Here is a 19,754-nt window from a genome sequence, read left to right as displayed (position 1 = left end):
AAGTAATGATATTGGACGACGAAGGATTGAGTTTGACCCCATCATCCGAAACAGGAAAAACAAACGTTTTTGTATTAAGTTCCTCTTTGGCCAAAAGCTTCTACCTGTGACGACACGCCGAGCTTCTATTTGCCTCACCCCCCAAATATTGCTGATAAGAAGGCTGAGGCTCCCGTGCTCTCCCCACCCAGCTCCTGTTGATTGGCGTCGTCCACTTTGATCGATACATTTTGATTTATACAAGTGTCATTAACATCCCTGTTAAACAAGATGCATGATCTCCCACGAAAGGCTTTGATTGCTGTCAGCAGCGCCCATCCTCCATTCTACCTGGATGGGAAAAAAACTGGACTCTCATTCCCCGAGGCTTTGCACGCGTTCAACGAACTAGTGGAAGCGGGCTTCGATATCGATATTGCGTCAGAGACAGGCACGTTTGCCTACGATGACCATTCACTAAATTCGCACAATTTATCCCATGAAGATCAGCGGATCCTTCAAAGTTTCGATTACCCCTTTCATCACAAGATGAAAAACCAGGTATTCAGAGCTGGTGATTTATCCGCACACGAATATGGACTTTTCTTCGCAGCTGGGGGTCACGGCGTAATGTATGACTTCCCGCATGCTCGCCATTTGCAGGCCATCGCGGAAGATATTTACGATCGCGGCGGCGTGCTTGGTGCGGTAGACCAAGCGCCGGTTATTCTCGCAGGCATAAGCACTCGGGATGGCGAACCGATCCTTAAGGGTAAGGAGATTACGGGCTTTCCAACGAAGGGCGAGGTTGAGTTGAAAGTCATAGACAAAATCAGAGACGACAATCTCAAAACCGTAGAGGAGATGGCTCAAGCTGTCAATGCTCATTACTTACCGCCGGCGCACAACTTCGATGACTTTAGCCATATTGATTCGAGGATTGTTACTGGAGCGAATGCCACGAGCGCCACAAGCGCTGTGAGGAATGCTATTAAAGTGTTTGAGGGGGCTGTGGGCGAGTTTTAATATATATTTCATGGAATCTCTACCAAACAAAAATGTCAAAAAACTCGATTGCTACGTCGATTAATGGTATGGGGCTATCTTCACATAATTTGTACTGTACGTAATTCATTGGAAGCCATTCGCTTTGACTGGAAAAGTAGCTTCACCTGCTCCTTGACAATGGCGTTTCCCGTTGTCTTCCCTCTGGCATATCCGGTGGCAAAATTCTTTTATCCTACCATTTCACAATACCGCGATTTGAGAGGATGGGTATGTAGTTCCATTATACTAGTGCACTGATCAATCAATCGTTTCGAAAATAATCACACGATAGTTAAAGAGCCGTCTGCTTCGTGCTTTCCTGAAGGGTCACAGTCGAGCGCTTGCCGTATTCCAAGTCACCTGGAGTTTCAACTTCACTGCATTCACTTTTTCCCTGACAGTTTTCTCCGGCTACCGTACTGCCGTTTGAAATCGTAAAGGTATCGCCACCTTTCCCGGCTTCGAAACTACTACTGCTTCCATTGCCCATTCGTTTTGCCCAAAGCTCCAACTTCTCCACTACCAGCTCCCACCCGATAAACCTGGGCATGGTAAGGCTATAAAAGGGCACTTTCACTACTGGCGCTTGACTACGATGTACAAATGCGCCGAGATACGAATCGTCCTTCGATTCCCGACCGCCTCTAGCGCTATAGAAGGAGTCGAAAGCCCGAGGAAAGATTTTGGAAATAGGCGCTTTGAATGTCGGCATACAGGCGCATATGATTGCAATGTTCGTTTCGAAGATAGTCCACATTGAAGAGTCGATCGAGGACCCTACAATTCACGGAAAGCATTGCTCGGTCTGTGCATAAGTCTCCGTGCAGCAAACGGGTGGGGATAGGAGAGAAAATGAGCAGCTTTGCACGCACATGTTACGTCGAAATTTTTAGTTGCAACATCTAATTTCATGGATCTGAGCACGCTCGTGATACAAACGCTGAACGAATCAAACAGCGTTAGCCATTGCCTACACTTCCTAAATGCAGCAGGGAAAGGGGTTGGGTACCATACAAAATACCAACCGCAAATATTGACATCAACCCAATCTTTTCCTTTTTGGGTAATAGGAGAGATTTTATAACTGGCATGGGCAATATCAATATAGCCAGATCACTTAATATGCTGAAGGCCGCGTTTGAATACCAGCTGATTGTGAGATTGATGCAGGTTCCGGGGACTTGTCTTTGCCAGGCACGGTGAATCGGAGTACACTGAAAGACAGTGGCTGTTGACGACCCAATCGTATAACAGATAACAATCCAGATAAGAGACCAACACGTTCGACGGAAGATTTTACCAACGAATATACGTAGATACAGAAAAATGATCGATATTTTGGATAGAGCAATTGTCACCTTATATACGACTTGGGCTCCTACATAAAGCTATGTTTATGTTAATAGAGCGTTTTATCAGCATAAATTTGTTGACACGCACAACACTTCGAGGGTATGATGTCTAGAAAATGTGAAACGCACCTTCAATGACTTCTGAACAAGAAGAAGATCTTGCTGTTTCATATGTTTCCCAAATGCCCATTTGCAAACTGAAGTGGAGTTAACACAACTGGACAGCTGAAAAGATTCTTAGGCTCAAAGGAGCGTACCAATAATCATGGTTATCGAGAGTATCACCGAGAACAACTGTATGAATTGATATCCCATTTTTCAGCAATAACTCGGACCGGAAAAGCGAAACAGAGCGCATATCGCATTCTTCACATTGAGACAACTTACGCAGGAGATGAGAATGGTCCAGTCATCCCTTCCCAGTCGCTTTGTAAAATGCAGCCTGCTGGCTACTCTCAGCCCCACGAACAAGGGAGTTACAAAGCAGAACACAATCGAAGGGTTCATCAATCGACTAGATATGTCTGGTATCGGTTCTCCTGAAGGCGAAGACATATTGGAGGCGCCTGCCACTTACACGCAAACTTGTTATTGCAAAAATCAAAGAGTGACGGAGTGGTGTCTGCGGGCAGGAAACGCAGTAGACATATACACAAGAAGCATTCACGATGGGACTTGAGAGAACTTGATATACACCGAAGCGAAGAATCTTCTGGTTTGAATTGAGTAATATATCTGCAGCATGAACCAAACCAGATCGTATTTGAAAATGAGTCGCTTTTGCAAGGGGCGCGCTGTCAGCATGAGTACAGCAACCAACCATGGCAAAGCTTTTAACATGAGAACTTAAAAAATAAAGGCATTGGTTTTGTGAAGGCGTAGTCTGGGAATATGTGCATTCCTTTCATATGCATTGGTAAGCTTTATCTTGTGGTTCAGGGCGCCAAATTGCGCTGCGCGTTGCTGGGAATAGCGAGGCCTTTAGCGGAACAGCAAAGAGATCTTCTCCAGAGAGAATTGCAGACCCCAAAACGAGCAATTTGCAAATCATGGTATGCAAAGCAAGTTAAATAGCAGAGGCAGGCTGAGAGCATTGACTTGCTTCATCACCCTGCCTCTTGCAAGGGTCTGGTTCAGGAAGCAAACATCGAAACAAAGAATTTGGAAAATGGACATGTCCGGGAAGATGTTGATCCCAAGGACCCAAATCGTTGGAAGATGAGCCCAGCAACCAATCCCACGATATTATTCCAAATTCTAAGGCATTGCTGTCTGGACAAGCACATGCTAGAGTGTCCTGTTAGCGGGAGTCCACTGGCAACAAACGGTCTCCAATGACACAAGCGTATATGAGATCTAACATGACGTTAATCAAGTTTCGGTAGACAACAAAAAGTTTTGAATTTGGGCATGACACAACATAGATAATCACTGTTCGATCGACGATGGTTCGTTGAATTCGACAATCCTCCCATCGGATAATGGGCTACCCCATAAACTCAGTGACGGATATCGCAAAGATTGACCGACACTCCGTTGGAAACATACAGTTGATGCTTCTGAGGCTGCATATTTATCTGGCAGCTGGTTCTTGGCACTCCATTGTGAGAACTTTGCTTGGGCGGAGAAAGCCCATTGATCTGATACCACGGCTGCAATACCAGAGACTTCGTTATTTTGGATGTTAATCTGATGAGTGAAGGAGAAGTCGGGGGATTTTCTCTCTTGATCAGTCAAAGAATCAATCAATTGATATGGAGGTCTATGCTGCCAGAATATCAGGGTTGAATTGACAGCACATTAATTTTCTCGTTGGCTGGTTCGTGGCGCTACAAAATGATAAGGAAAATTGGATAAAGATTATCAGGCTCATCATGTCCATGGAGATGACCGACCGACAAATCAATAACAAAGAATGATGACAGACGCCCATACACGCAATCCAACATAATTTATGCACGCGGACGTAATCATTATTTTAATGGGAGACGAATGCTCCGTAGTTAGTGACCCATTCATTCATTTTGTGTACCGAAAATCTGGGTGGTCATCCCCGAGGTTCTCCAACTCGTCTCGACATATTTAAATTGAACCGATAATCTCGGCATCCAGAGTCCCGCTTCTTATTTTCTCGCTCCAGTCCAAGCATAAATACCGTAGACAAGAGAGCACACACAAATATCAAAGCCAGAGCGCTCCCATATCCTGCTTTGAAGAGAGGCGCAGCATTCGGGGCGAACATATTACTGGCCACGAGACCACCAATATTACCAACAGAAATTTGGAAAGCGATCCCGAATGCACGTTTGTAGTGACCGGCTAAGTTGTTAGAGACCCATACGACGACAACAGGTTGAGCGACGTATACACCAATATTGACGATGAAGAGTGCCATGTGTTTGACTCTTATGGATACGTCTTGTTGGCAGAGCAGCAGTATATATCCAATGCTAGCGAACAGACAGCCAAACAAAATGAAACCACAGCGATGGCGCATTCTGTCGCTGAGGTAGCCTACAAGAATGGTCGCGGCCCGCGGATGCCACCCAAATAGGTATACTATGGACTTGTGATTGTGAGGCGTCATACCCAAACGGATTTAAAATAGTAGGGTTGAAGAGAGCTGTCGAATACCTAGAGGTATTGATGGTGAAGTATATGAACGCCCTAACCGGAGAATTCGTCAAGGATTTATATATGGACGATTTGCGTTGAAAGAACGGGTTCCATACCCCATATATATTTTCCAGTCCTTGACAATGATTTGCAAAGATTCTCGGTTAAGCTTGTCCATTTTTGCGGAACCCATATCCTCCTTTAAGCGTGCTGCAACCATGACTCGCTCCTCTTCCGAGAGAAACGATGCTTTAGAAGGCCAATCCACGATGAGGAACTTCGTAAGAAAGCTCAGTGAAATCGTCATAAGGCCTTCAACAATGAATATGCTACCATGGTATTAATATTTTCCATCTCCCTGTTTGGGCCACGCGCAGAGAATCTTACCATCGCCATCCTGAGTATCCTCCCACACCATCGAGTTTGGCGAATGAAAACGCTAGAAGCTGAAGAATAAGATAGTGTCAGACTTTGGCAAAGAAATAGACGTTGCTGGACAAAGGAAATCAAAATCATACTCCCCCGACAGCACCTGCAACCATTCCAGACGTAAAAAGAACAGCGAATCTTTTCTGGAATTCGTGCCCCTTGTAGTACGTACTCATAAGATAGCTGAATCCTAAACCATCCTCCCCAACGTCAGATGGAGCCGGATTAACATCCATGCGGTGGTATTTGTTACCTGGGAGAAGGCCAGCTTCAAAAACACCCAGGAGAAATCGGCAAACGGTGAGCCCCTTCGGGCATTTCACGAATCCTTGACACACAGTCACAAGACCTTCGCATCGCGTTAACATGGCAAGGGATATGAATTTCAAAGCTTAGGGCCAGCTTACCGAAGAAAAAAGTGAGAATAGTAATCCAAGTCGAGGGAGCAACTCGCTTAAGAAGAATGTTGCTAGGAACTTCCAAAATGATATATGGAACGAAGAAGATCAGCAGGGCAAGGCGAATATCACTAGTGCTATTCATATTCAATTCCTCTATGAGGCCTTCGATCAAGGCTTTGCCGACATTGATTCTGTCCATGAAGGCACAGAAATACACAATAAATAGGATAGGGACAATGTGGAGGTCAAATTTCCATAGCAATCGCTGCTCAGCTTTAGGATCAAGCTGTTCACTAGCATTCGTATGTTTTTCAGCCGATTCTATGGAAGTAGCGGTTGAGTTTGGTGTTTTCTCCCCTTCCATATTTGCTTGTGGAAAGGGTTGCAAGTCTCAAGGGTGTGAATTTGCCTCAAAATCATGGATCAGGGTGAAAACTTAAGAAAGGCGAGAGAAGCTGGGGAGGGCAGATCATATATGATCTCTGAGGCTTTCTTATTGCTTCGAAGCAACCCATGAGAAACAGAAAATATCAAGGCAAATAGACCGTAATTGGAGTGCCATAGGCATGGTATGAGGGAGCCATGCATGCAGGAGCGGGAACTAGCACATGCATTAGTGGGGTTGTTAGGGATAGTTATGTGAAGAAGGAGCACAAAGAGCATCCCCCCACCGACTCGGACAGCCAGTTTTGTTCGATCTCGGACCCCTGAAATGCACCTTTGAAATACTGAGAACCTTCACCGGCAAGATGTCTTAAAAGTGCCGCTATCATTCCCTTAGGAAGAGGTAACAGCAACTCAATCAGCCAAATTTCTTAAGAAGATAGCTTTTCGTTCGGTTATAAAATGTGCCCGCTGTTAGCGGCATAAAGAGAAGGAAACACTCTCCATTATGAAAAGAAATGTCTTATGATAGTAAAATGGAAAATTTGGAAGAAAGCACATATCGATTTTGTTTGGCCGACAGACTGCTATAGTAGCTATGGACGTGCATCATATAGATTAACAAAGAAGAACACCCGCATAGGATATATTGGTTTCGCGTTTGGATAAATAACTGACAACCGGTAGATTCAATCTTCCTGCATTGGGAAATTCTATTTGGGTTCCACAAATTCCCATCCCTCTGTGAAAGCCCCGTACTCAATATCTGAATATTCAGTTTTGAATATGTCTTCATACTTCGGTATGATCGTTTCGGGATCTTCAGCCTGGCGAAAGTAGTCTGAAATCAATGACTTGAGAGTAGGATCATTCCACATTTTCTTCATCCAACCGACCGCTTCAGGGGTTGCGTATGTGAGAGGAAGGTTGTAAGTCCGGAATCGCTAATACAAACGGCAGTTATCGTTAATAATTAGTAATCCTGATCAATAGTTATGCACAGCTGACTTTCCATTGACGTTTCCAAGGTTCGCACAGCAGCTTGCTTGTCAAGAACATACGTCGACCGCTCTGGCGGACAATTCTAGAAAAGTTCCACAAAAGTAGAGAAAATGAAGAGAGAAAATAGTTAACATACCCATAGGACAGGCCAATAAAACGAATCCGCAATCCCAAATTTGCCAAACAGAAACCCATCATCCGCCTTCCCCAGTGCCTTCAACTGTACTGTCGTCTGCCGCCTCGCATTTGTCCATATCGCCAGGATTCGCTCTATCTCCTTCTTTGCATCCTGAGACACTGGGATATTTCCCGTATACTTTCCTATGAAGTTAGAATGGTAGGTGCTTCTAACGGCGGTGAAGCCGGAATGCATCTGTGCAACCGCGCTCCTCGCCAGGGCGCGGAGGTAGCGGTCTTTTGGCCATAGGGGGAGGTCCGGGTGAGACTCAGCTAGGAATTCACAGATAGAGAGGCTGTCGGTGATCTGTGTGTGAGCGGGCAAGGAGCGGGCGGTGAGGACGGGCACGAGGCCAGATTCAGAATGTTCTTTGACCTTCCGGGATTTTGTTCATTAGGGGTCAAGCTGGAAGATGGTAGAGAGGCTAATAACTTAGAAGTTGGGAATATTTCTCACTTCTGAAAGCTTGATAAATGTTTTCTTGTACGGAATCTGGTAATATTCCAAGAGTGTTTCCACGCGCGTTGTCCAACCTGTATGTATGCAACGAGTAGTCAAGTTAGGGATATACCTAGGAAGTTTAAGCATCAAATATTAGCAAATCGATTCGTCATACTGGAATACCGCGTGTGGGTTCCGATGAGTTGAAATTCGGGCTCTTCCTTCTGCGAAGCCATGTTTAATAATATTTGGCTTGAGAGTTATCAGTTTGCTTTTCGCTTTTCGTCCGGCTTTTTGTTACTTTCGTAGACGGCCATTCAGAGACGTCTAAGGTTCCAATCAGTGGAGTTTTTATATCCTCCCTTCCTTCACTTCACATTTTCAATTATTAAGCAACGCCCTGCGACTCATACTTACTCCCCGTATTGATTCTGAGTCACGTCCTAGCCGCTGGCGCTCGTTTTCAATTGCACATGGATATTAATTTTTAGTAAGTTAGTGTGGTCAAGCGTCCCGGGATTTCTTACAAATAGATTACATAGATTACAACAAAACACCTCAATACAGGCAATCTCTTAGATTAGCCAGTTTACGCGTATTTAATACACTAATGTACACGCTAACAGCCCACGTTAATCGTTGGTCTCACGGCCAGACGAGGAGATAACTTTAAATCTAAAAATAGAGCCAAAAATTGCGAGTCAATGAAAAGAAAACATGTAGCCAATCATCACGCTACACCCTAATCCGCTAACACAAAGCTATACTAGTCTTGTTCTTCATTTCCTAAAGTGGTAGGTACGAGGCCAAAAATCCAAGCAGCGCGTCACACGCGTCTTTTCGCGATTTTGTATAATTTTTGTTCGATTGTCATGGCTCATACGATAACAAATGTCAATTCTCTACTCAGTATTTCATGATCATTCACCAAAATAGGCAGGATAGATAAATAGATGAGAATGTTGGTGGCTAATATTGTCTGCCAATCCTTTTCATATTATTTTCATGATGTCCTTTCTTAAGTGGGTCCAAAGTACCCATTCGAATGGGACTCACGTGCATTAGTATTAGACGGACGTGTAGTTGGGTCGAGTAAAGAAATGCAAACAGGCAAGTAGAAAAGAGCTTGCGGGCATATACATGACAAAGCAAGGAACATCAACTTTCAGCGTTGGAGCAAAAAGGGGAAAAAATAAGGAAAAATAAGCAAAAGTTGCATAATTTGCGTGGTGAAATCGTACATTTCTTCCTGTAATTGATGGGCAAAGGGGGGAAGGGGAAGGGAAAAAGCTCGTTTGGTTGTCGCTATCCATAACTCGTTGGAAAAGGGCAAATATCAGAAAGCTGAGCAAGTCATATGTGATCGTTTGGTGTACAAATATCCGTTGAAATATGGAAGCGAAATGACAAAGGAAGTTGACATAAGAGAAATTTTAGTCGTGTACATTCGAGACAATAAAAGAGAACGGAGAAAGCAAAAAACGTAGGTCGAGGAAGAAAGAATTTATGAAAAGGCCGGGGCCAGTGTGGGAATTGGTCTTGGGAAAGGGGACAAATGACCGGCGGATAGAAGAGAAAATCGATATGCCGTATCGTTGAACCTAGAAAAAGTTTATTGTCGGTGTCGTATGTGCCTTATGCAAGTATTGTTAAGTGCTATGTTCTTGCCAGGTGAATCTGAAAAAAAATGGATGTACAGTAGTTTTATCACGGTCGTAGCTCCTCTCCTAGCTGTAAAGACAACGCTCCTCTTTTCTCACGTGTTGTCGAAGGGCTTCCGGCCAATGGAGGAGCGAGAGAATCGAAATTAAGGCGTTTTCTCAATTCCTTTGGAGGACGTGGGGTCCTCGACAAGGTGCCTGGCGTTCGTCCTCCCCATGGTAACTGTGCTGGGCTTGGGGTAACGTTTACGAAGTCTGCGAAATTGAACTGCTGGGTTGGGGTTCCAAAATTGGCGGTAACGCCTCCGCCAGGTGTGGTGGTCAATGAAGGGAGGACAGCTTGTTGGCTTGGGGGGGTTGAAGGGGGGAAATCCTGTGGGCTGGCTCTTCCTCGAAAAGTTGCTGGAGTAGGGGAATTGGCAAGGAACAACAAAAGATCTGCACCATCTTCCCCATTTTCAGCCTCTCTGTTATTCCGTGCAGTGTGATTTCGGTTCGGAGGTGGAGTGCGAGGTGGTGAGGAGCTGATCCTTGACGAAGTAATATTATGTACTTTGACAGTTGGAAGTTCGGGTTCCTTGGCTTCGTGATAAACAGGTGAGTGTTTCCCGTCAGGGATCGTGTCCGACTCCGAAACAAATGAACTGGGATCGTCATGATATGTAGGATGTGGGCGATTGAAGACGGGAGACGATTGCGGAAGCCCATTCTCGGCGTTCCACGAGATTCGTGTCGCCTTGGAAGGTTGCTCTGTTGTAGGGCTGGAAAGGCCACGCTTGCGTGAACGGCCGATGGTGTCAATGGAACTGGGGAAGAAAATTGCCGCATGTTTGCTCCGTGACGACCTGGGGAGCTCGTTTGGAAGCATTGGCGTTGGAAGAGGGGACGAGGTAAAAGGGGTTTCGTAGCGGCTATCACACATTTCTGAAGAAGAATCTGATATAACTTCACCATCACTAGGACCTCTTCTCCCACCCTGTTGGATTTGTTGTAGCGGCTCGACACGGCGGCAACGAGTTCGTTCGTAGCGGACCTTTGCCAGGCCTAGACGATCCTGGAGGTTGAGGGATATCTGTAGGGAAACCCAAGTTAAAACCACTGATACCGTTGAGGCAGACATAATAAGAAACCGACGTACCTGGGCAACATCAAGCTTAGGAACTTTCCGCTTTACGGAACCAGTAGGCTGCGTGGCGGACATTTTGTATTGATAGCTAGTTATTTTCGCCAGTCATTTGCCAGACTTCGTGATAGGTCGGTTGGAGTGGTTGGCTCAAAGGACAAAAATTGCTCTGGCGGAGGAAATTGGTGACTATGGGTGTGGATTGCAAGATTTTGAGCAAAGTTCAATTATGTGTAAAGAATGATGAAAAGGGGAATACGAATGCAGGGACAAAGGGATAAAACTATTACAGGAGCTAGAGTTCAAATCCTGCCTGCACCCGGAGACCTGTTCGTGGGAGGGTGGGACGGAGGAGTGGGCGGTTGTGTGCTTGTACAAGCTTAGCTTGGGTCTGTGGAAGGTTTCGTTTTGAGGTGTTTTTTGCAGGGAAGCAGGGCAGCCCCAGTTTGACTGCCACGCGACCAAAAAAATGACAGCGTCTTGTACTGGTTGAAAGCTTCCCACCCATGTTGCTAACCTCCATCTTTATTCTAAATACTATAGATGGATAGCTAGCTATCCAAGCACTTGGGTAGTTGGTTATGCTCGCGTTATTCACCAGACGATCCAAACCTGTCATTTTGAAGCTGGGTTATGAACGACGCGACCACCTATGTATGTACATGAAAACACTTGGATATCTCATATTGAGGACCGAGCGTCTCTTCTCTCTTAATGATCGTGAACCACATTTGAATCATATCACATCAATATTCTCTATCCCAAACCGCTTCACATATTGCTGTCATTCGAAGTTGCAAGATAGGGAAAGATACTGGCACCGGAAGCATGCAGAATGCAGATCCATATCTAATTCCTCACAAGTTTAACTCACATTGCAATATGCCCTTCTAAACTTGCTTCGACGGCTTGAAGGGATTCAAGTTAGTCCTCCCTATCACTGTTTGCGACCGAGCCTGCCGGGATTCGAAACCTATTCGTTGGCAGTATCAGCATATGTCCCATCCGCCGTTGTTTCCATGAGAAAGAGCTTGGGCACTCCCAGGTCTCTAATCTTCCACGTCTTGCACCAGCATAATTAGCTGACTTTCGCGTACAAAACGCAAACCATAACCCAGTCATATCTTCCCATCGAAGGTATATCTGCAATGGATGACCGCGCGCAAGCCAACTTGTCTGTCCGATACAGTCTTGTGTATACATACGGCTGTGACCTCGATACGTGGTGATGAAGCCACCAGCGGTAGATTCACGAGACAATGACAGGAAACTTCTCAGTCATGGCAACATTGGTGTCGAGCTGCTCATGATAAATTCACGCCAGGATGCGGCGCCCTCGGTTTCTATCCTTTACTCAAAATATCCTGCATTACCAATTCTTCGCGTATCGCCCCCCTTCCAAAATCCCATCTCACTCTGAGGAGACTGGGACAATTCAGTCGATATGTATGTCCGGTAGTTCATTATAGTTTGATATGCGAGGTCGCATAAGGAACGACCCCTTTAATGGTCTTCTGGCCTTTGCCTAGGTCTCTTGATCCTAACATTAGCGAGACGTAATTCAGTGGATACTGCATTGAAGACTTTCCTGAAACTCAAATCGGATTTTATATACAGAGTAATTAGAATCCCTAAATAATTCCTATCGTCGCTGCACGGCGCACGTGTATATGTACTAACGTAGCGCACTTACACTTGATTAAGATATGGGAAACGTAGTTGAAGTATTTATTATAGTTATGTATGCTTTATGTCTATGACGGTGCAAAAAAAAAGGAGGGAAAAAAAGGGCGAGGAGCAAGATAGGCAACGATGTATGCTAGCTTTGCCAGGATTTGCTGTGGTTATGATTTCTTCCTTTGAGTTTCACATTAAAGAAACTCCAGTCAATCTTTCGTACTGCGTAGGATCACCGCGGTACTTTCGTGGGATGTGTTCAAAAAGGCCATTTTTCAGCATCGGATTCGAGACGGGAACGGAGGTTATTCTATGTTTAAACAGGAGATCTTTGTGTGCTTTGTGTTCCAGGCTGTGTCTGTTGGGTGTGGGGTTGGTCGGTAGCAGCTTTGACCGCATGTTTGGGTTTTCAAAAGGTACACAGAGTATATTCTCCAAGCAAGTTTATAAACTCTTCTGGGTTAGTTAAAGGAGCCGTCAAATTCTATAACTTTCGAGCCAGGCTGTATCATAATATCTGGTGGCTGGGCGTTGGGCAAACTTGGTTTGGATGCGGGAGATCTACGGAGGATATAAACTAACTACCACCCCGCTGGTTGGTGGTTAACTACCAATGGTTTTGATTTGATTTGATTTTCTTTTTCTTTTTCTTTTTCTTTTTACTTTTTCTTTTTCCTTTGCGGGCATGATCGGTCGGTTTATTTAGTTTAACCTTTTTAATGGCAGAAAGAAACACAATATTTTCTGTTTGGGATTTTCCCTAGTATTGTGGCGGACATATTACTTGCGAAAACAGAATTTTCCCAGCCCCCCCTGAAAATTAGTAGCAAAACACCACCAAAAAATCAAAATATCTGCATTTCTCTAGAATCATTCAATATCATCCAATACACGTCTTTTTCAATCAAATATCATCCAAATACGCGTCTTTCTTACCTTTATCATCAAATCCACATATATCAATCAACCCTTTTTTCAATATGCCTCACAATGCCCGCCGTCCTGCTGCTTTGCAAGCCCATACAAAGACTCCTACCCTGTGCCTCAGTCTCCCCAAACTACCTGTTCCAGAAGTTCCGGATAATGAAGAGAATTCAGTCAATGATGAGATGGAGAAGCAGATGAATAAGGAGGATATAGAGACTCAGTCTGAGAATTCTCAATATCTGTGAATCTCTACACCTGAGTCTGACATCTTATACAGATTGTATGAACAGATGATTATCAATGAGATAAAGAATTCTGTCAAGATCAAATACTGAACTATCTCAGCAAATGATCCAACTATCAGCTTCTTTCATATTCAATATACTGCAGAAAAGATAGCTGAGAAGTATATTATAAAATAAATCTATAAGAAGATGAAAGTTGTAGATCATACAGCTGTTATCATATTATATAAATATGAATTTCAGATCAATAAAATCATTATTGAGAAGAAGAAGAATTGAAAGAAGATAATTGATCTTTTGAAGAAGTTGTATAAGAAGAAGATGAGTGATCTTATCATTGAAGTTATCTCTTCTTTCAATCTTCTTAATATCTTAACACTATTTTCAAACACATCTGTAATACACAGTTCTGCAGCTTTTATTAAAGTGTCAGATTCACAATTAATAACTCAGGTATTAATATTAAAAAGAGCTCTTGATATTAAAGAAGATATAATCTCACTATTCTGCAATTCTCATTATTATCTTGTTAAATTCTCTCAAATTCATAAAATATCTGATGATGAAAAGTTATCTATATATTTAAGAATCACAGTTATCAGTCAATAACTAAAGAAGGTTTAAAATTAATAATCAAAGAAATGAGATTCTTTATAGATTGAATATAAGATAACTACTCAGTGATATTATTAAAAGATAAATTATTATAACTTTAAGTAGAGTACTTGCTGAATAGTATATAATAATACTTATATTCAACTTCTGAGTAGTGAGATTGTAAGTTGAATAGATGATATTGAATATGATAAAGCAATAATTGAGACTTCTTTAAGAAAGATAATAAAATGATTAATAAGTAGAAAGAAGAAGAAGAGTTAGAAGAATAAATCTATAACTTCTACATTTAATTCTTCTATACAGATTTCTTAATTATCAGTAGTTATATTCTCTTCTTCAGCTTCAGCAGCTTCAACTTCATTAAATATGATATTTTCAAGTGAGATAATCAATGTGATGATGATGAAATATATGATGAAAGAAATAGAAGAACTGAATTCACAATCTTATTATCATTCATATTCAGATCTGTTATTAAATCTTTTATTAAATTCTTTATTAAATTCACTGTTGAATTCTTTATTGAATTCTTTATTAAATTCACTATTGAATTCATTATTAAATCTGCTGTTAAATTCTTCATTGATTTCACTGTTGACTTCATTAAATTCATCTTTAATTCAAAGCAGTTCAATATCTTAATTTAATGAATAAGCAGATTTATTCTTTGATAAATACTTTAAATGATTGATAATCTGAAGATCTAATAAAGCTTCTAATTTATTAGATACTAAGTTCATTCTTCAGAAGAAAGAATTTGAATTGAATCATCTACAGATGTTGATAAGAGAACAGTTACTTGATATGAATATTAAGAAGAATATATTTCAAATTATAAGAGATGGATTAAAAAGTTCATTATAGCAGATAAGATTGCAGGAATTCTGTGATTCAAAGATGCTTAAGCCAGCGTACGATTACAGGCGTACACCGGCTTCTTATATATTGTAATATCATACGCTAAATTAATTAGCGGCTGCTATGGCCCCTTTACACTCATACGCGTATGCTAGTAGTTCAGAAGCGGCCGCGTTATTATCCAACAGTCGTACATTCTTCTGAACCACATTCTCCCTCACCAGATTCGGTCACGCCCATGTGATCATATCATACATCCTAGCTTCATGCAGATTAGCTCACCACTAGCATTTCATGATTGTGTGATCTTATCCCTGATTCAGCTAGCATTCTGTGTACACTCTTACAAAGAAACTTTCACTATATTACATCACTCATTCACTAACTTTTCTCATTCTTTAATCATTTTCTTTATCATCATTATTATCAAACATTACTATCTCATTCAAGATTTCTATCTCTTCTTCTGTTCAACTCTTTTCATTTGTTCATCTATTACATCATACATGTTTCTGATAATGACTTCTTGTTCTCATAACAAGTATTATTGTAGTGCTCATATCAGACAGTTTATTAGCAGTAAGTGTAATATGTTGTGAAACATACATGATCAGAACTTGTTTATCTTCTAACAATTGTCAGAACATACTATCATGAATGACACATCTTCTTCATCTTTTCATACACTCTCAATCATTTCTTCTTCTCAGTGAGTTTCTAATCATGTTTTCTAGCACAATTTTATATGAACACAGATGCTGATATATTTGTTTTTATTTACATAGAATCTTCATATATTGACAGATTCATATTCACTGATGATAGTGAACTCAATATTGAATCATTGATTGAGAACTTGAAGAATGTAATAATGAAGAAATTATCTATATTATGTATAACTGAGTCTTCTACATTCTCTCTTATCTCTTCTGTCACTTCTTTCTCTACTACTTCTCTCTCTGTCTCTTTCTCTGTCACTTCTCAATCTTCTACACTTGTCTCTGTGTCTGGTTCTCCTGCTTCTACTACCTCTGTTCTCACAACTCTTACTCTCACTACTCCTGGTTTTGCTATCTCTGCTTTTGTTATCAGCTCTCCCTGTTTCAAGAAGATGTTGTATAGACTTAATGAATTATATTTATCAGTATATACACTTCTGTCTTTCTTACTGACTTCTAGAATAATTTATTATACAAAGACTGTATATAATACAACTATCTGAAGCTCAGTCACAGACATCAATTATTACATTCATTTTAAATATTCATGATAAAGTAATTATTTATTCATTTCAGAGAATCATCTTCTCTCTCAACAGTGTTAAAATTATAAGTCTTTTTCTTTTTCATCTTTTCTTTCTGACACTGATTTCCTGTTTTTAGAAGAAATTATTATGAGTTTTACTATGTATAAAGTTATGATATTCACAGACATTAAGAAGCTTTTCATAACTGTAAAGTTCAATATTACAGAGACATTCACTCTAATGAATTCCTTCAGAATAATAGATCTGTATCAGCTTATTCTCTAGTATCTGTCATCTGACTTCATGATACAGATGAAAGATATCTGTGTTTTCAAGAATGAGAATGCAGATGTTGTACTCTTTTACACTTATAAGTGTGAGACTCATACATCTTGTCTGAAATGTCATTGTGAGAATGAGCTGTTCACATACTGTGTTCTGCTTTCTGCATTTCTCTGTGTCTCTCTCTCTCTTTCTGAGAAGTCTTGTATGTGTTGTAATTACATGTACAACTCTAAGATCAGTGAGTGTTCATTCAGTAACTGTTCTCATCTCTGATTTTGTGATTTTTATATACTAATAATGATTCTTAGTTGCTTCAGCATCAGAGATCATTCTGATCAAAGATAATAACACTGCTGAGACTACTCTCTTTCACTCTCAAGCTTCTTCTATCACTTTCTCTTTCTTCTCTATAGGAAAGGTTGTGCACACACCTAGACTGACCGCCGGGACCATGAATTTCACGTTTGATTCCATTTGGTCTGATCTTATACATTTCTTGGCGTGAATCCCGCTGGGACTGGCTATCAAAAAAACATGTAAAGTGACTATATATCAGATCTTAAAATGGAACCATGGCTTGAAAAAAATGAGAAAGTGGTCTCATTTGATCTCATTTAGTTTCATTCTTGGCATAAAGTTACTATTTTTAGACATTTTAAGGTTTTTTTTAGACAATTTTTAATTTTTTAAAAAGTAACGCTTTTTGGTAATGCTCAAATGAGATTTAAAGTCATTTAAAGCAATAAAAATAATTTAAATTGAGAAGTGGAAATCATGGTCTCATTTGAAAAATGTGACAAGAGTAGACAGTAAGTCTCACTGGGACAGTATGAAACTACTATCTAATGTTAAAACTGTGTAATGGGATCAGTTGAATTGGTAATGAGACTATCAAAAAATCTGGTCCTGGTCCCAGACACGGTCACACGGTCAGTCTACACACACCAGATTATAAGCATTTGACCTCAGATGACTCTCACTATTGTTTATTCAGTTCTGTGTCTTCTTCTTCTTCTGTTTCTTTCACCTCTGCTTCCTCTGCCCTGGCTTCTGATTCTGTGAGTCTCACACTCTTCTTCAATTTCTTTACATGTACATGTGCGTATTTCTATATTAGTATTCCAGTCAATCTTGTGATAAATGACATTAATGTTATATACAGAGCAGTAGAGGAATCAGAGATATGTACAGCATTGTTATAAGAGCAGCTTGCAGCTCTCAAATCTCTTACAGATCTCAAGTTTTGAGATTTCCTTTGTTTTTGACATTTTTCAGATGACATGACATTGAAAATAGATTAAACATGTGATGTATGAAAATGAATGAGATGTGTATGATAACATTTGTTTTTTACAGCTAACTCTTACAGTTGATAATCAATTCATTATCTCTTTTCTTTTCTTATACTTTTTCTTTATCTGCTAGTCACTACTCTTACATGACCTCTATATAGTACAGTATTCAGTGACTAGATTCAGCAGCTTTCATCTTTTGTGATTCTGTCTCATGCATTATACTGTCTCTCTTCGCCTGCTCAGATCACTACAGTGAATGACTCATTGAAACTAATCTCACCTGATCTCTGAGCATTCTCAGAGATTGAGATGACTTGGTCTCACATATCTGCAGATGTTTCAGATAGTTCATTCTCTATAATCTCTGTAATTGAACTGGTATAAACAGTTGAATTCAACTCTGAATTTCTTTTTCTTCTGTGATCTGACTCATATACAAGTCTGTCACTTTAAGACTGCTCTTTGTCATGTTACACTCACTGTCTGCAGTATATTATCATATAACTGGCTACAGTCTCATCACTTATTGAAGTGTGATGTTCATCTGATTTCTTCATTTCTTCTCATTCTTTTCTTATAATTATGAAAAGATTGAAATAAGTGAGATCATCTGATTCATAAGTGTCTATGATTTCTCTTACTTCATGAGGCTTTTCAATTGTAAGTCTCTTCTTTTTCAACACTGATAATAGTGCTGTAGATGATTATAATTCACTCAGATCTTACATCTTTGCTTTCATAAGTTATGAATTATTGATTAAGTTGTATAAGATCTGTTCCTCTGATTCTTTCAATGCATACATTTCCAGAGAATGTGATTTGAGTATTTTATATGACTCAAATCACCTAGGTTGGAACTTCTCAGAACTCTCATTGTGTATGAGAATTCACATTCTCATCTTAAGACTTGATTTCTTAACAAGTGAGTCTTGTATTCTTTTTGATTGAATTGCTCAGTTCAGAAGTAACTTGTTAGCTTTTACATGTGTGTGACTGATCTCTTTCAATCTTGATTTCATGTTCACAACTGTTGTTTTCTCCTTCATCTTTTTCAAAGCATTCTTCAGAATGCGCGGATGCAATCCATACAACAGGTAGAATGATGAATACTTGATGACTGCATGCTGTCAGATTTGTGTGACTAATAGTGCCTGATCAAGATATTCATCTCATAATCTCATAGACTTGCTCACTAGGTATTTCATCAGCATGTTGCTCAAGATTTCATTCAAGTGTTTCATCTTCCTGTTCATCCGCAAATAATATGATATTGTTCTACAATGTCTTGTCTGTAACTGACTTACAAAATGCCTCATCACTTCTTCTATGAGGTTTGCACTGTTATCAGTTAGAATCTCATGCAGCATTTCATAGTTAACATTAGACTGGCCGCCGGGACCATGAATTTCACATTTGGTCCCATTTGGTCTGGTCCCATACATTTCTTGGCGTGAATCCCGCTGGGACTGGCCATCAAAAAAACATGTAAAGTGACTATATATCAGATCTTAAAATGAAACCATGACTTGAAAAAAATAAGAAAGTGGTCTCATTTGGTCTCATTTAGTCCCATTCTTGGCATAAAGTTACTATTTTTAGACATTTTAAGGTTTTTTTTAGACTATTTTTAATTTTTTAAAAAGTAACACTTTTTGATAACACTTAAATGAGATTTAAAGTCATTTAAAGCAATAAAAATAATTTAAATTGAGAAGTGAAAATCATGATCTTATTTGAAAAATGTGACAAGAGTAGACAGTAAGTCTCACTGAGACAGTATGAGACTACTATCTAATGTTAAAACCATGTAATGGGATCAGTCGAATTGGTAATGAGACTATCAAAAAATCTGGTCCTGGTCTCAGACACGGTCACACGGTCAGTCTAGTTGACATAGATCTCATCATGTAGAAACTTCATCATCACCTTCTCTGTCATCTCTGAAACTGCTTTTATAACTGGCCAGTCAGTAGTGTAATCAATAGCAGTG

General features: G+C 40.5%; 7 protein-coding genes across 8 annotated transcripts; 3 read left to right on the top strand and 4 right to left on the bottom strand.

Moving 5' to 3' along the window:
- Positions 1 to 270: 270 nt before the first annotated feature.
- BDBG_02868 (macrophage binding protein) lies at positions 271 to 1,005 on the top strand (the record flags this gene model as incomplete). The annotated part of the gene is made up of 1 exon (XM_002626645.1): positions 271 to 1,005. One exon carries the CDS (start codon positions 271 to 273, stop codon positions 1,003 to 1,005), a length of 735 nt encoding a protein of 244 aa, XP_002626691.1.
- Positions 1,006 to 1,014: 9 nt separating this feature from the next.
- On the bottom strand, positions 1,015 to 2,838 carry BDBG_02867 (uncharacterized protein). Its single transcript, XM_031720994.1, has 3 exons — positions 2,766 to 2,838; positions 2,041 to 2,672; positions 1,015 to 1,966 (listed from the first exon to the last, which is right to left on the bottom strand). Exon 3 carries the CDS (start codon positions 1,781 to 1,783, stop codon positions 1,319 to 1,321), a length of 465 nt encoding a protein of 154 aa, XP_031577356.1. The 5' UTR covers positions 1,784 to 1,966; positions 2,041 to 2,672; positions 2,766 to 2,838; the 3' UTR covers positions 1,015 to 1,318.
- Positions 2,839 to 3,269: 431 nt separating this feature from the next.
- Positions 3,270 to 3,716, top strand: BDBG_02866 (uncharacterized protein; the record flags this gene model as incomplete). The annotated part of the gene is made up of 3 exons (XM_031720993.1): positions 3,270 to 3,294; positions 3,318 to 3,430; positions 3,453 to 3,716. 3 exons carry the CDS (start codon positions 3,270 to 3,272, stop codon positions 3,714 to 3,716), a joined length of 402 nt encoding a protein of 133 aa, XP_031577355.1.
- A 90-nt stretch (positions 3,717 to 3,806) lies between these two features.
- BDBG_02865 (transmembrane transporter) lies at positions 3,807 to 6,188 on the bottom strand (the record flags this gene model as incomplete). The annotated part of the gene is made up of 8 exons (XM_031720992.1): positions 3,807 to 4,067; positions 4,555 to 4,796; positions 4,897 to 5,045; positions 5,111 to 5,323; positions 5,382 to 5,440; positions 5,513 to 5,613; positions 5,677 to 5,772; positions 5,831 to 6,188. 8 exons carry the CDS (start codon positions 6,186 to 6,188, stop codon positions 3,807 to 3,809), a joined length of 1,479 nt encoding a protein of 492 aa, XP_031577354.1.
- Positions 6,189 to 6,921: 733 nt separating this feature from the next.
- BDBG_02864 (glutamine amidotransferase subunit pdxT) lies at positions 6,922 to 8,065 on the bottom strand (the record flags this gene model as incomplete). Its single annotated transcript, XM_002626641.2, has 4 exons — positions 6,922 to 7,152; positions 7,347 to 7,763; positions 7,845 to 7,921; positions 8,005 to 8,065. 4 exons carry the CDS (start codon positions 8,063 to 8,065, stop codon positions 6,922 to 6,924), a joined length of 786 nt encoding a protein of 261 aa, XP_002626687.1.
- Positions 8,066 to 8,378: 313 nt separating this feature from the next.
- BDBG_02863 lies at positions 8,379 to 13,034 on the bottom strand. 2 transcript variants are annotated; one of them, XM_031720991.1, is made up of 3 exons: positions 12,307 to 13,034; positions 10,629 to 12,146; positions 8,610 to 10,562 (listed from the first exon to the last, which is right to left on the bottom strand). In XM_031720991.1, exons 2-3 carry the CDS (start codon positions 10,689 to 10,691, stop codon positions 9,537 to 9,539), a joined length of 1,089 nt encoding a protein of 362 aa, XP_031577353.1. In that variant the 5' UTR covers positions 10,692 to 12,146; positions 12,307 to 13,034; the 3' UTR covers positions 8,610 to 9,536. The 2 variants fall into 2 exon arrangements, with proteins under 2 accessions (XP_002626686.1, XP_031577353.1); XM_002626640.2 differs by having other exon boundaries at positions 8,379 to 10,562; positions 10,629 to 12,771.
- Positions 13,035 to 13,270: 236 nt separating this feature from the next.
- BDBG_16667 (uncharacterized protein) lies at positions 13,271 to 13,462 on the top strand (the record flags this gene model as incomplete). Its single annotated transcript, XM_031724570.1, has 1 exon — positions 13,271 to 13,462. One exon carries the CDS (start codon positions 13,271 to 13,273, stop codon positions 13,460 to 13,462), a length of 192 nt encoding a protein of 63 aa, XP_031577352.1.
- Between the last annotated feature and the right edge of the window lie 6,292 nt (positions 13,463 to 19,754).

Source organism: Blastomyces gilchristii, assembly GCF_000003855.2.
Source record: "Blastomyces gilchristii SLH14081 genomic scaffold supercont1.4, whole genome shotgun sequence".
In the NCBI taxonomy this organism is placed as follows: Eukaryota; Fungi; Ascomycota; class Eurotiomycetes; order Onygenales; family Ajellomycetaceae; genus Blastomyces; species Blastomyces gilchristii.
This window is presented reverse-complemented; position numbering and strand designations above follow the sequence as displayed.